This window comes from Vulpes vulpes, chromosome 13 (genome assembly GCF_048418805.1).
Source record: "Vulpes vulpes isolate BD-2025 chromosome 13, VulVul3, whole genome shotgun sequence".
Lineage (NCBI taxonomy): Eukaryota > Metazoa > Chordata > Mammalia > Carnivora > Canidae > Vulpes > Vulpes vulpes.
Window position 1 is genome coordinate 17,988,647 of NC_132792.1, and position 16,651 is coordinate 18,005,297.

Below are 16,651 nucleotides of genomic sequence, written 5' to 3' on the forward strand. Positions count from 1 at the left end.
GATGGTCTGGCTTTTTTTCCTTCTGCCTCTTTTCCTACTCTCCACATGCTCATCCACTATGTTCCAGCCACAAGTTTTAGCACCTGAAGCCTCAAAACTCATTTTCATTTTGGGCCCTTTGCACTTACTATCTTCCTTTTCTGGAAATTCTACACTCAGCATTCTCGGCATCATTAGTATCTCAATTCAAAGATCACCTTCTCAAAGAGGACTTTTTTGACCACACAATTTAAAATAACCCCCCACACAAATTAAAATAACTTTTAGCTAATTTAAAATCATATAACAGTTTTTAGTAGGTTGCACCCCTATCCTGTGAATTTATTTGTTGCCTATTTTACATCTGTCTCTCATCCTCATCCTCTCCCTGCCTTTAGTATTATGAGCACTCTGAAACTGGGAACATTGTCATCACCATTATGACAGTGCTCTACTTGACCAGAATAAATCCTCAATAAATATTTACCTGATTGAATGGATAAATTAGATTTATGTTTTATGTGCTACTTGATCTACAGGAATTTATGGCCACAACCTTTCTCTTTCAAGATTTTAATGTCCTGGGGCACCTGGGTGGCTCAGTCAGTTAAACATCTGCCTTCCACTCAGGTTATGATCCCAGGGTCCTGGGACTGAGCCCAAATCAGGCTTCCTGCTCAGCAAGGAGTTCACTTCTCCCTTTCCCTCTGCCCCTCCCCACCGCTTGTGCTCTCTCTCTCTCCCTCTCTGTCAAATGAATACACAAAATTTTTTTTTAAAGATTTTAATGTCCTTGAAGGCAGGGGAAATATTAACTGTATCATTAAAGGAGTTGCTCTGTCATAGTACATAAAAGAAACATATACTGATGTGGCTGTTCTAACCTTTCTTAGTTTTCTGAACTTAACAGCTTTTAAGAATTAACCTCTTCTCAAGTTTTGTCATGCATCAGTAAGCTGCCTCCAAACCCAGACTTATCTATCCTCTCACCTAGGGTCAGATCTCATTCCTATATTACCCATATCAGCTGACAAGTAGCCATAACAATAGCTTGGAATAATTTTTTAATGCACAGAGTAAACTAAAGATTGTTCAATCAGCCTTACTTGAGTTCCATCTGCACCAATCTTGTTCAGGGCTCCAACAGTGCTATACAGAAAGTTAATGATCTTATTGAAATTTTCATCTCCAATACTCCAGGATCCATCCACCATAAATACCAGGTCTGCCTTGGCAGCGCGACATACTGAAGACCAGGAATAAATTTTGAATTAGAGACAAGAACAAAACATAGTAGTTATTACAACCAACAAAGTAGATGATGGTTTCCTTCTGGTAACTGCAGCTGTTTCCCAAAGGAAAGGTATAACTCATATTCCAAACTCTTGCTCATTATACCTCCTGACAAGCATTTCTTTCTCATAGTCAACTTCCTATTCGCAACTGGAAGCTTTTCTCAAATATGTGGAATTAGAGAGGAAGAAAAAAATTTACCAATCTCAGCCCCCCAAGACAGAAAATGAAAGAATAGAAAAATGAGCCACTTATTAGGAGAGTCCAAGCTATTACTCTAGGTACCCTATTCTCTGCTTATTAAGTCAGTAACTTCAGAGAGATTCAAATTCAGAAGGAAGGCACAGGACACAGTGGAAGCAGATTAATCTCCAACTTGATATGCATGATACGGCTGACACCATAAGCAAACTTCCAGCTTTGCTCTCAAATTCTGTTTCTGCCTTTCTGCCACCGATTGGTACTTGTCAAGAAATGTACACTAATGCTACCCTGGGGAGACTATTATCAGTAGTTATTACTAATACCAACATAACAAGCAAAAAACACATGAACAAAATGCACCCCACCAAAAGCATTTTTCAGTAGTCCTTTGTTGGCGCCCTGTGCTGTTTCAGATTATCTATGCCTGTCTTCCCCTTATTAGGGTGTATCATTGTGGTTGACTCTGTTTTATGATGAAACAAACAATTTACTCTTAAATAATATGAATCTTTTAATCTTAGGCCAGTTGCACACAAATATGCCCTGAGATAATATGCCTTTCTCCCTTTTTTAGGAAAAAAAACACACTTGGTTTTTATTTTATTAAGCACAACTTTATCCCTTAATGCTATTTATAATACAGAATAAACCATCTCCAGGTGAGGTAATACTCCAGGAACAATAAGGATCTGGTAAGGTTGTTTTTCTCAGTTCTGAGATTTATAAAGTCTTACAAATTTGTGGTCTGAATTTAAAGCTGAAATGGATCACAAGATCCGCTAATTATAAGCTTATGAAAGAAAACCTGGTCTGCTGTATCCAAGGACAAATTAAATCAAGATCAGATGTCAACTTTGAAATGAGAGCGAAATCTATTTGAAAATATACTCAAAACGAAAATTTATTTAATAAATCAGAGGAAAAAATACACTAAAATGCATGAAGGAATTACCTCTGGGATATGAAATTCTTTTCAATTTTCTTCTTTGTACCCTTTTCTACTTTTTAATGTTTGTTTAAAAAACAAAACCAACAGAAACTCTAAACCTAAAATTACAGCATTATCATCTTATTATTTACCTTCCTTCGCTGGTGGAATGGTCGGAGGAAAAGTAGGTGGTTGAGTAGGAAGTGACTCTGTAAAGTAGAGGGAAAAAGAACATTGATTAGCCATCACATCTGTGGTGAAAAGAGGGAGGTCATGGAGTAATAATTCTTCAGGAAAGTCAATGATTTTGACCATTGTCTTCTTGGAGAATTTAGTGAATCTGGGGACTACTATAAATCAGCCACAGCCTGTGAAAACTCCCTCCAGCCACCCCCTAAAACTCACACTGAAGGCCTGAAATGCCATTTTGCCACAATTCAGTTTGCCCAGCAGGAGTCCATGCAATCAAAGTGTCAACTACAAAGTGGTTCTAATGCTGATTTAAGGCAAGAGTCTTGCCAACTCATTTCAGATTAGTCTTTGGCTGCTTTCACACATACAATAAACTTCATTTCCATTCTGCCTAAGGACTGACCATCAATCCTTGTTCAATAGCACCTTCTCCCCTTCTCACCCTGCATCCCCAGGATGTGGTCCCCAGTGGAACCTAGTTTGCTCTCTGTTCTGCTCAGACTGTGTCTGGAAAACTTTCAGTTTTGAGGACCAAATGTCAGGACACTGGGAGGCTATCATGTGTCCAGATCAGTTCAAACCAGATGATGAGGGATGAGAAGTCCAGGTAATATGCAAAATAGGATTGGCTAAAGGAATGGGAGATAGTTACGTGACAGTGGTGACTATCATAGCAGTTCATGTGGCAAAGAGGAAGGAAATTATGGCATCATTAGGTATACATCCTAAATGTTACTATATTCTTTACTTGTCCTTATTTGACGATAAAAATGTAAGAAAAACTGAGAAAATACTTTTTGTTATCTCAGTTTAATACGAGGAAAGCTGTCAACTAATCATAGTCATTCAACCTGGAGACTGGTAAAGCACCAAATATCTGGAAAGATCTGAGTTGAGGCTGACTGATTATATGTCAAGAATATTGTAAGGGGAATTCCTTCACTGACAGGAAGGTTTGAAGGTTTAATTGTAAGGTCTCTTCCAATTCTAAGAGGCAATGAGATAAAACTTTCTGAGTAAAATAATTCAATATTTTAAAAAATGAAGTAAGTATATTTACTGAAATAAAAAAAATGTTTGAGATTAATTAGTACGTGAGATGAAGCTAGTCACAGAATACCATGGTATGATCCCTTTGTGAAACAAAAAAATATATATGATATTTTTATATATATATATGTATATGATATATATCAACATATCTGCATATGTCTATATAGCTATAGATTAGATAGATAGATGATAGATAGATAGAGTAGAATTTCTTGAAGGAGACCAAGCTGGTACAAATAGATATTTCTGGGAAAGAAGAATAGGAAAAGAGGGAGGTCAGCAAAGTACTTTTTACTTTCTACTGCATTATTAAGGATAAATATATATATATATATATATATATATATATGTTTTATCTTTTAAAGGCAATTTTTGAAGCTAAAAAACACCAAAAGTAAAATAAAATAAAATAAAAATTGAGAAATCTTAATACCAAAACTAGGATTGTAAAATTTTCTTGAAAGTACCATAAAATGCTTCTAAAGCCAGATGTATTTATCTTAAAACCTATGGAAGTACTGGATCATCTTTATAATTGTCCATGTTCTTTAATGTGGAAAACTGAGGCATATCCTAAGTCCTAAATTCCAAGAACCAAATCAATGAGAAGCAATGGTAGATAGGTCAATATGTCTGGGTAGAACACCTGGCCAAAGACTCCTTTGGGTAGGAAGAACCACAATGAATTGGTGACACACATTTATATTCTCTATGTGGCACACAGATGGTCCCTGTCTTCAATGTGTGAGAGGCTGTCATAGAGAAGAGGAAGAAGTCTTGATCTGCACTGATTCAGAAGGTTAAACTAAATCCAATGGGTAGAAGCTACAAGAAGACAGACATCCCCAACATAAAGGAAGCATTTATATCAAACAGAGCTATCTAAATTAACCCTGGATTCGTAGTTATCACTGGTGGAGTTAAGGTTAGGGGATGTTGAAGTAGACCAGGGATTGAAAACTCAAAATTTTTTAAAGGTCAGGCAGGTAATGAAAATGAACGAAGAATTAGCCTAAACATCAACAAGCAGCAAACTTGAGAACACACATACTGTGCAAAAGAGACAGCAGTTGGTCTCAGCAGATTTACACCATGGTATATGTATCCTGTGTTGTAAAATCTTTCGAACTTTCCTCAAATTCTTTAAAGCATGGGGGCAAAAAAATCTATGGCTGAGAGAAAACGTCTCTCATGGTGATATCTTACCTATGGCCATTAGTTTGTAACTTCTAAGAAGATAGCCATGGTGATATCAAATACTTGTTCAGTAAGATACAGGTAGAAATTTCCTCAACAGATTATCTTGGATCTTTACCATCACTACACAGGATAAGAAGGCAAGTATTAAATTTTACTGCTGAGCAAAAAATGTTTAGAGATGTGGGACTGCCCAAGGCCTCAATGTTAGAAAGGGTCTCAACCAAGTCTGTTTGACTCTAAATCTTGTGCACTACCAGGCCGCCAGTAACTTCAAAATTATATGATCTCCTCTCCACAAAACAGAATTATTTCTTTAAAGGCTTTACTTATTTATTTATTCATGAGAGACACAGGCAGAGGGAGAAGCAGGCTCCCTGTGGGAGCCCAATGCAGGACCCGATCCCAGGATTCTGGGATCACACCCTGAGCCAAAGGCAGATGCTCAACCACTGAGCTACCCAGGCATCCCTATAAAACAAAATTCTAATCAGCGACAAAAAGAAACATACTACTGATACATTCTACAACGTGAATAAATCTCAAAAACATATGCTAAGTGAAAGATGCCAGATGCATCTTTGAAATGTCCAGAAAAGGCAAATGTATAAGAAAGCAAATTGCCTGGGGACAGAGATGGGACAGAGATTGTGGACGAGTATGAAAGGTCTCTTTGGGTTGATGGATATGTTCTAAAATTGGATCATGGTAATGACTATACGGCTCTTTAAATGTACTAACAATCACTGAGTAGTGCACTTAAGATAGGTGAATTTTACGATACATACATTATACCTCAAAACTATATATGCAAAATAAAATGTGGAATATTTTAGTATCATAAAATAAAATCTTCATATTAGAAAAAAATGGATGATTCCATTTATTATGCTTTCACTGTCTGTTTCTAAAGGTCACACATTGCTACTGATTCCTTCCTGCTTGTGCCAGACCAACTGAAAGACTTATACATAGACAGAACTTTCCAAATGTCAGATATACGATGGAGGGGCTACCAAGAAAACCCATCGCCCACCACCTATTCAGAAACAAATCCTCAGGGACTTTCAGTCTAAGTTCAAGATACTGAGTTAAGTACACAAATTTCCCAGAATTCACTACAATTAAAACCATTTTCATGTTTCTGGCCTTTACGTCAGGAATCCTTGATTAAAAGCCATTCCAAGAAGTTGACACTCTCCTTGGTCTTTAGAACATGTAAAAAGTGCTTTGTTTTAATTTTATACTTTGCCTTTCCCTTCAGTACATCAGATCTGTAGCCAACTTGGAAAAAGTGCAAGAGCCTCTTAAGTAGGCAATAACTTGAGGGTCAGCCATTTGGAACATCTTGGCTCCATTCCCACCTCATAGCTGTGGTAATATGCCATTGTTTGAATGTCAGGACCGGGTCCTTAAACTTCATTTCACACACTGCATACCACAAACGTTCCTTATGGATATAGATCACAATAAAGGTCATTGTTTCAAGCACTTTGCTATCTTATGGCCTTACAGTCCCTTGTGAAACATATGGAGGATGGAAAAAAAAAAAAAACCCATATAGATGACATCAGTGGGCCACATGCAGTGAATTATGGGACTGGAGAAGAGGAAGAAAACTTGTATTACAGATATGCCTGGGCAGCAATAGCTAACATTTTTCTAAATGGAATAAAGCTTTTGAATCAAAACAGGATGCCTAAAATACTATTTGTCCACGGAGACAGGGATCAGGAGAGGACACATTTGACTTACGTGTTTTTTCCATTATGCTCACACTGGGTCCCTCAATCTCCTGAAGCTTTGTGTAAACACTGATTTTATATTCTGAATCGGGCTGAAGTCCATAGAAGCAATGCCTGGTTGTCCCTCCGCTCACTGTGGATTCTTGCTTTTTTGTGTCTATAATAAAACAAAATGTACACACAGGAAACTTTTAAAAAGAGATAGATAATTTGCTTTGAAAATGCCTAATATGCGTGGCCTAATCAGATAACTTCAGAATGAATTATACTTGTTTAGGTATTGCACCTTTTTCTAAAGAGTTAATACATCCACTGAATTTTTTACAATTGAAAATCACATTTTCATATGCTCAAAAATGAGAATAAAAGACTCCTGAATCAACCCTTTAATGGAAAATTATTAGTATGTATAATGGTGTTTACACGTCTTAACTGATCTTTTGGACTGATGTGGAGGTGAGCACATTTACTTTTTAAAAATTAGAATATTCTTACAGTTACAAATTGACAAAAAGACACATACTCTTGGCCCCATACAACTTACTACTGTGTAACAAGATGCCTTCCTGGCAGGATCCTAATATATAAGTATGCTGGGGCACCTGGCTGGCTCTGTCAGTAGAACGTGAGACTCTTCATTCTATCTAGGGTGGTGAGTTCAAGCCCAACATTGGGTGTGGAGCCTACTTAAAAAAATAAAAATATAGGTATGGAGTTAGGAATTATAGAGGTCTAGGCAGTCCTTTTGCCTCTGGATGAAGAGATGTGCTTCCAGGGTCTCAGAAGCTTTATCCACAGGTCTAGATTATTTCCAGAACTGCATAAATGCAGGCAAGAGTTTGGAGTGGCACAGAGAGAGCCAGGAAGTTCCCAGAATGCCCAATTTACTTCTTCTCAGCCATGATTTCTTACTCATGATTTCTCTTAATGGCAATGAAGACTCCTAGGAAGCTCAGAGGAAGAGGGATCCACTCTGAAAATCATTTCCTAGTCTTTTCAAAATCATAACTGAGTAAGCAAACCAGAGTGTTTCCATGGCTTAGGGCCCCACATTCTGTAGAACTCCCAACTCCTGGTTTCAAAGTTCTTTTTATTCTACCAATAAGACAGCCATACACAGCCACCTCCACAAATGATCTTTCTTGTCTCTCCCATGGCAGAAGCATGGATCTAGCAGATCCAATTTAACTGTTGGCTACTTTCTTCATTCCTACAGGCCAGATGGCTTTGCCTTCCTGGGGAAATTAGTACTGGCTCTTGGGTCTGGAGTCCAGGGTAGCTAGAGTAATTATACTCATCATTTTCTGAAGGCTTACTATGTGCCAGGTTCTATGCTTTGTATTTAACGAAACAACAAGATGATAATAGCCAATCTTTAATGAGCATTTATCATGTGCCAGGCATTATTCTGAAGATTTTATGTGTACTGACTCATTTGATCCTTATAATATTTACAATTATCCTCAATCTAAAGACAAGAAAGGCCAGAAAAGTTAGTAACTTAATCAAGTCCAGATGCTAATAGCATAATTGAAATTAAATTCAGAACTCTAAATCAGTCTCAGAGAACACTGCTTTAATTTCCATTAATATATCATAGAATAACAAAAGTTACACGTATGGTTTTTCTAAAGAAAGCAGTTTGAGAGCTGCTGAGAGCCTATGAAGTAAGCAAACTTGATAGCTGGCAGAGATCCGATGAGGATCCCTATGATTCAGTGCTTTCTCTCCCCACTGGACAAAGCTGCTTACTCTGGTGGTTTTAATTGCTGAAGGGTTCCAAATGGGTTTTCTTCGTTGGTATATAGGTGTTTTTTCTTTCTTTTCTTTTTTTTTTCTCTTTTACCACATGGATAATTGGTTAAAAGGAAGAATCACTGCTACCACAAAAAGAACAACTGTTTAAAAAGATCTAGATTGAGCTTTATTTCAGCCATAGTTGTATCTGTCTATTTAATGTCTTATGTAGCTTTATTTCTAGGAATTTAAAAGCCTGTGTTAAAAACTACATTGACTGAATACGTTACATATATTATTTAGTGGTTAAAAATAATTTCAAAATGTTCATTGCAGTTTCTTAAATATAAACAAAATACAGAAAACTTAAAAACAGAGCAGTACAAAATACAAAAAAAAAGTCAAATTTTGATTGTATAATACCTATTAAATTTCAATCTATATTTTAATATATTGGAACAAAACATACATCTATTATAATACACATGTATCAGAACAAACCTGATGTCATTTAAAATTTGTCTATGCACAAAATCCTTTTTGAAAAATTGTAAAATAAGATTTTTAACAATATAAATTAAAGCAACTTGTTAAATGGAATTTGAAATGTATTTTTTATGATTGAGAATATAAAGGAGTTTCAAAAGTGAACTTTATGATATAATCTTTCATAATATATTTGTTCAGAATGAATTAAGGTCTACTTCAAAAATTTTCTTTTCACCAAGGCCCCTTCCACAGTTTGGCTATTGTGGACATTGCTGCTATAAACATCGGGGTGCAGGTGTCCTGGCGTTTCATTGCATCTGTATCTTTGGGGTAAATCCCCAACAGTTCAATTGCTGGGTGGCAGGCAGGTCTATTTTTAACTCTTTGAGGAACCTCCACACAGTTTTCCAGAACATAAAGACTCCTAACTCTGGGAAACGAACTAGGGGTGGTAGAAGGGGAGGAGGGCAGGGGTTGGGGTGAATGGGTGACGGGCACTGAAGGGGGCACTTGACAGGATGAGCACTGGGTGTTATTCTGTATGTTGGTAAATTGAACACCAATAAAAAATAAATTTATTATAAAAAAATAAAAAATAAAAATATTTTTTTCTTTTCAAATATACTACCAAATGATGAAATTTAAAAAGTTGCTTGGGTGTTTTTGAAGTCACATCTCATTGTGACAGGAATTCGATAGTAAGAAAATGTTTGTAAACCCTGAACTCTGCTTTACTCATGCCCAAGTTCAGTCTGTGGCTCCCAGGTCCAAAACCCCACACGAGCTGCTTCTTTCTAACCTTTACCCACAACTTTGGAACCTTTTGCAAGCTTTTGTGAGTCACCTGTAAAACAAACATCCTATGGCATGGGTATTAATCCATCTCCATAAAAGCTTCCAGGAACTCTCCAGGAATCAATTCTAGAAAGTGCTTTTATGACATCCCTATTTCTTGTGGATACTCATGTACTTTATAGACCCTGAACAATAGAATATAAATGGATTTTACCACTAAAACAACAAAAAAACTCAAAACCATTGGAAAACTGGAACACGCACTGTAAAATTATTGGGAAATGATATTGCTTTAATTCCCAATAATAACAAAGAAGGGTTACATGAATGGGGATGTATCCATGTTGCTTTTGGCATGTGTGATTTGGGTTTAATGGCTTTGCCTTAAAGGGAAAACATTTAAATTGATCAAATGATGACTAATTTCCTCAACCCCTTGTTCCAAAAGCAAGGAGTCAATTTATTTCTTGGGAAACAGGGAAGAAATTCTCTCTTGGTGCCTTCATCCTTATGAAGCAAGGCTAAATACATCGTCTGGGTTATTACTCTGCTGATGCCAATGCCACCAGCGTGACTCACCAAAATGGCCTAGGAGTAGTTACTGAGACCCACAAGCAAAGAATATCCAGAATCCAGAATACTCCGCTGGAATTTTATGATATAAATGCTTCCATCCCCAGGTCTCTCAACTACCCTGACCCGCAATCATGATGTTACCACTTCAAAAAGTTTAATCTTGAGGATATGTTTTCTTATGATCTCCTGTTTGGATCTGGCACCTGAAAAGGAAGGCTCTCCACTATGCTGTGATTCTATTTGTCAATGATACTGTAAAACTGGCATTTCAACACCCAAAGACGAAGTTGAGCATCGTTTGAAACCTTCCTTAAGCAGTCTAGAAAGAAATTCACCAAGTTATGGAGATTAGGAAGGGAAAAAAGTATTTGGGACCACGTGGAATCTAAATACGTGAACTTCAAGGTAAATGCTATACCCAACCTTGGGTGCTAAGTCAACTCAAAAATAGCTAGAGAGAGGGAGAGATTTCCAGAACATCAACAGAACTAATGGAGGCTCTCCTGATGTGTCTGAGCTACCCAAGATCAACTAGAAGTCTCTGACTTTTTTAACGAAAATCCTACTCTTTAATTTGGCATGTGGATGAATGACTCAAACACAGATTTATTTCAGTTTCTCCTGAGAGGACCTCATCCTTCTGGTAATCTTTTTTTTTTTTTTTAATTTCTTGGCTATAAAAAAAGTCATAATATTTACATGAGAAGAAGACATCTGTTGTTCCTGCCTGTTTTGCATCTATTCCCTCTTTCTTTGAATCTGTTGTTCCCCACTCTTTGTCTTTATGATTTGGGAAGGACTGAATAACAACCCTCTTCCCCTCCAGATACAGAGGTAGGAGGCAACCAAGTCTGACCAGTCAGTTTATTTCATGCCCTTGAACTCAATGACAGATTTAGGGGCATGTGACCCAAGCCAAGCCAATATGACTCAGTTCCTGGACTTTTGTTGGAATTATTGAGAAAGAGAAGCTCTCTTTTCACTCCGACTGGTTAAGCTGTAAGCTGGGAGGATGTCATTCTGGATCTGACTGGGGCCAACTCAGAGAATCTGGGTGAGCATAAGTGCAGAGCAGAAGAGAGCAAGACTTAGTCTTGATGACATTATGTGAATACTTAGATCCAGATGTGCCTGGTGCTAGACACTTTTAAAACTCCCAGCATATTAGCCAATAAATTGACCCTTTGCTTAAGTCTCTTTTACCTGCATTTCTACCCTTGACAAGCAAATCTGAATGATACAGCCTGACTACTTTATTCACAAAAACCTTGGAAATTTGTAGGTATTACTTCAGATAAAAGCCTCAGAAAAAGTAATTTAAAGAAACTAAAGCCCAGAGAAGTTGACCAGCAATTATGGTTAAAACAGAGGCCTCTCCACTGACTTCATCTCAGAATACAAGGGCATATGACCAGACCATGCAGACTATATTTTTAAAAAACTGGAAAAAATTACCTGTCAAATAGTAGGAATTTGTCAGAAGTATTCAAAAATAGGTCACTCTGGGACCAAGCTTTTCTCTAACACTTGGAGGAATTAGATCTCCTTTCTCTCTAGTATCTCCTCTGAGGTAGAAAGACTAAAATTTCTGCCCAGGCAGCATATGTAGCCAATGGGAGATATTACAAAGTTAAAACAAGGGGGGCTCTGAAACTCCTCTACCTATGGAAGAAACTCATCTGACCATAAGTCCTTCAAAGGCACCCATGCGGAAAATGGCTGTATTTCTCTGTAAAATAAAGGAACTCAACCTAAAATCAAGCTCATAGATACAGAGAACAGCTTCCTGGTTGCCAGAGGCAGGAGTTGGGCTTGAGGGGATTGGGGCGTGGATGGATAGGAGAAATGGGCGGAGATCAAAATATTTTTTAAAAAATAAAGAAAAAAACCCCACAACCTAATTCCCCCTTACTCTAAAGTAGGAAGACTTTTCCTTGATCTAAACTATTCGCTAAAATATTTAAATATACTCCCCACTGCTATCCCCACACTCCCTTCCCACACCCAACACGCCTCTGTGAGGCTGAGAATTACAAAGTGTTGCTGCCCGTTAATTAATATTACTCAGTTAGACAATCGGGTGAATGAGATGTAAGCTAATTGGACTCATAAATCTCTCAGCTACAAATGTTGATGAAAAATCAATTGAGCAACACTTTGTTCATTCTTGTTTAATTGAGGCTTCTATCAAGGCTTAGTTGAAGAGGTTTTTGGCAGCCTGGAAATAATAGTGAGGGAATACAAGTTAACTTTGCTAGAAGATAAGAAGGAAATGTGGATATATATATATATATATATATATATATATATATATATATTTGCTAACAAAGGTCTTGGCTTCAGAAAGAGCTCTTTGAGGTTTTAGACTACCAGATCAAGGCTATCAGATATACCCATCATATTCTCTGAGAAAAATACCAGTGCAGTTTTGCAAATGTGCTAAAGACATCTAATTTAAAAATAATAAATATGGAGCTCACTAATTCCATTGATAAAGCCAGTTTTGACATATCTTTATGTCAGTCTATATAATTATAATCTTTTTTTTAATAATTATAATCTTTATGAAAGACAATGAATATCCATAGGAGCCTATGTCCCTTCACGTCAACTTCTTAAATAGCATAAAAGGATAAAAAAAAAAAAAAAAACAATTGTGGGGTAGTTTGAGAGTGTGATTTTTATCCTTAGTGTTTTTCTTAAAGCCTAATAAATACAACTAAATGTCAACCCTTCCATATGAAAATGTGGCTTAGCTGGTTTTATAAGGATATATGAAACATAATTCTTTGAGATTTTATACTTGTTTCTCAAACAGTTGCATAGCTATCATGTACTTTTGCTCACACATCCCATAAATCATATTAAATTAAACCAAAAAAATCCATATGACTTGTCCCAACTTTTCCTTACTCTGTGTTTATCCCAGAATAAAGCCACTCCCATATGTTCAGTCACACCAGGCTAAAGGGATCCTCATAGGATCACAAACAGGGAATTATGGAATTAGAGACTTAGCACGTCTATTGAGACAATGCCTTGGCTGGGGTTGGCAGGAGTCTCTTCCTATGTTGCTTATGTTCTATTTTCATATTCTCCATGTATCTCCAAATGCTCTCACCACTCTACTAATCTGTGCTTTCTACTCTCTGGATTGGATAAGTGAGATTTCTGCACTTTGGATGTAGTTATAGCCTGATATATGGACTACATAGCCCAGTCTCATTCAAACCCCCAGAATTAGCTCCTTCTGCTTTTTTTTTAAATGAGAACCATGATCATTTGTCAAGAAAGAAAATTTTTAACAATTTTATTACCAAATTTGAAAGATATTAGAAAGACCACTCAGGATTCTCCAGTGTCTCCCAGAGTCTCCCCCAAATAACAAGACATATCTTTTCTACTGATAATACAAATCAGATAAAAGTAATTTTTCATTATTTGATTTCACATTATCCAAACTGACAGTGTGAAAACAGGATGAACAGTTCCTAGAAACTCACTCTTTGGGAATCAGCCTTTGGCTGTTGTTCTTGAAACTTTTAATTGAAGTAAGCAGACATTTTTAGCGTTCCAACTTTCAAACAAAATCCCCAATTGTAAATGTACTTGAGAAAGGCAATAATAAAAAACCTGCCCATGATGGTATAGATATATTAAACCATCTCCTGAATGAATCTGTTGTTCACCAATTATCCCCCAAGATAAAATGAGTCAGTAAGGGAAGTCAGTAAAGTCAAACTGAGATCCCCATGGAGTAAATACTAAAATAATAATATCATGTAATTTTCCTGTGTGTTAGTCCTGGCTATTTGTCTCTTACTACCAATAGCAGCTAACATTTCTTTGGAACTTAATGTGTCCAAAGCACCGTTGTAAGTGTCTCACATGGATTCATCTCAGCTTAAGCTGAGAATACCATACCATAAAATTGGCACTGGTTGTAGCCATTAACATATGAGAAAATGATCATTTGGAGACGCTAAGTAATTGGCTTAACTAGCCATTCTGACTCCATATCCTTCATGATCCATAATACAACACTGCCTCCTCAAGGGAGGGCTCTGGTCTAATGTAACCTACATGTTGTCCATAGGGATTTGCCTAGAATCAAGTAAACGAGTGCCCAACAAAATCACCTGTGATGGGTTGCACTTACCCTGGAGTGATTCGATAACCACCCTATAGGCAGTGGCATGACGATGCACCTGCCATCGAGCACACAAGCTGGTCATTTGAATCTGATCTGCTTGAAGGTTGGTCACACCTAAAAACACTATAATGAAATAGAAACATACTTATGTCACACTAAAGACAATGCCATAAATGTCCCCAAGTCTGAAATTAACTTTATTTAATGCAATAAAATTCTAAATCAAAGTTCGCATAGCCAGTGGTAGGAAATTCATCAACTCATAATAAATTATTACACAAAGATAATTATTTTATTACTGAAAAAAGCAGCTTGTGCAAAACATTATGTGTAATATGGTCTGTCAGATATTTGTAAACAAAAAAGGAAATATCTATTCACAGGGAAAAGACCAGATACAATGGATGGGGAATTCTGGGTAATTTTTAGTCTTCCCTCTTTATTTATTTGCGTATTCTATATATCCCACAATTAATAAATAATACTTTTATAATTAAAAAATTAAATACCATATGCACTTATCAACCACTGAAGGATGGCCTTGGCCTAAATAAAAGAAACTACAAAATGGACAAAAGGTAAGTCATACTCAAACAGGAGCAATCTCATAAGGACTGGCCTTCAAAACATGATTGAAGGAGAGTGAACACAGTTTTGAAGATGTAAAAATGAAAGATTTAACACATGAAAAATTATAAAAAATACACAGATTCCTATTTATTGTAGAACACTGTGATATACAAAAATGATTCATAGAAAGGTTTTTTGGGGAAGCAAAAAAAATAATATCTCTTCAATACAAGAAAGAAGTAAATATATCTGATGTTTATCAGTTAGACTCAAACAGAGAAAGTAGAAAATTAATGTTTACTTTCTCTAATGACTTCTGACTTTTGTCCACAACTTTTTCTTACTTTTATCTACCTCACATAATAAAAATAGTTTAAATTAGTTTTCAAAATGGTAAAAATGATCTTGTCTAATCAATATTTACATCTTCACATTGTTCCTTTCTGTTAGATCAGAGAGAGAGGACCTCTTTTCCTAAGGCCAAATCAATAAGCCCTCTTGTTCCATTAAAAAAAGGAAATCATTGATGATTTATGTCCCCATGCTGAATTTTAAAAAACATATTCAATTAATTTATTTGCCATTGTATGGGCTTTTGCTTGGCTTGGGATAAAGAAAGAAAACAAATACTAAGCCCATCTAATTTTTACTTTAAGGACAGAATATAAAACAATACCATCAAGTCTTTTAAAATATATTTGGGGGCACCTGGCTGGCTCAGTGGTTGAGGGTCTGCCTTTGGCTCAGGTCATGATCCTGGGGTCCTGGGATTGAGTCCCACATCAGGCTCCCTGCAGGGAGCCTGCTTTTCCCTCTGCCTATGTCTCTACCTCTCTTTCTGTGTCTCTCATGAATAAATAAAATTTAAAAATCTTAAAAATATATATATATTTGGCATAACCAACATACTTATTGAAGGAGAGAAGAGGGTTGGAACAGAAGATGGAAAGAAGCAGAGAAAAGAGGGCAGAAAGTGACAAGACAGATCAGGGAGGGAGAAGAGAGACCAATAAAAAAAAAAAAAAAAAACTCATCGAGACAGGAAAAAAGTGGCCCAGACAGAAAGAGTGATCTAGAAGGGAAAATGAAGATAAGCCAGTGAAGGGAAGAGATGGGGTGGGGAAAGGCACAGGAGGTTCTAAGTGCTCCTAAGGAAAGATGGTGGGATTGCTAATAATAGTACACCAGAGGGAATTCCCTTGGAGATCACCATGGTGCCCAGAGTGGCATCACTTCACCATCCCAGTACAAAAGTCAGAACCACAGGCCAAAGCCTTCCTAGATCTGTTGGGACAGATTATTTCTTCTAAGATTAAATTGATTTTGTAACCCAGCCTTTAAGGTCTTAAAATAATCCATTAAAAAAGATCCAGGAAGCCTCTTCTAATGAAAAGCCTGGTCCTATCCAAAATGTAGGTGGCTACAAAGGCAAAAGAAACAAAAGCAAAAATGAACTATTGGGACTTCATCAAGATAAGAAGCTTTTGCACAGCAAAGGATACAGTCAACAAAACTAAAAGACAACCTACAGAATGGGAGAAGATATTTGCAAATGACATATCAGATAAAGGGCTAGTTTCCAAAATCTATAAAGAACTTATTAAACTCAACACCAAAGAAACAAACAATCCAATCATGAAATGGGCAAAAGACATGAAGAGAAATCTCACAGAGGAAGACATAGACATGGCCAACATGCACATGAGAAAATGCTCTGCATCACTTGCCATCAGGGAAATA

The 16,651-nt window shown here is 36.7% G+C and overlaps 1 protein-coding gene across 3 annotated transcripts in view; it reads right to left on the reverse strand.

The window, feature by feature from the left end:
• Positions 1 to 16,651, reverse strand: part of COL14A1 (collagen type XIV alpha 1 chain) — a 216,832-nt gene that overhangs the window by 93,975 nt on the left and 106,206 nt on the right. For all 3 annotated transcript variants that reach the window (XM_072734006.1, XM_025993393.2, XM_072734007.1), the window contains 4 exons: positions 14,348 to 14,464; positions 6,602 to 6,748; positions 2,557 to 2,613; positions 1,086 to 1,225 (listed from right to left, as the gene is read on the reverse strand). In XM_072734006.1, coding sequence (XP_072590107.1) covers positions 1,086 to 1,225; positions 2,557 to 2,613; positions 6,602 to 6,748; positions 14,348 to 14,464 — 461 coding nt within the window. The remainder of the gene's footprint in view (positions 1 to 1,085; positions 1,226 to 2,556; positions 2,614 to 6,601; positions 6,749 to 14,347; positions 14,465 to 16,651) is intronic.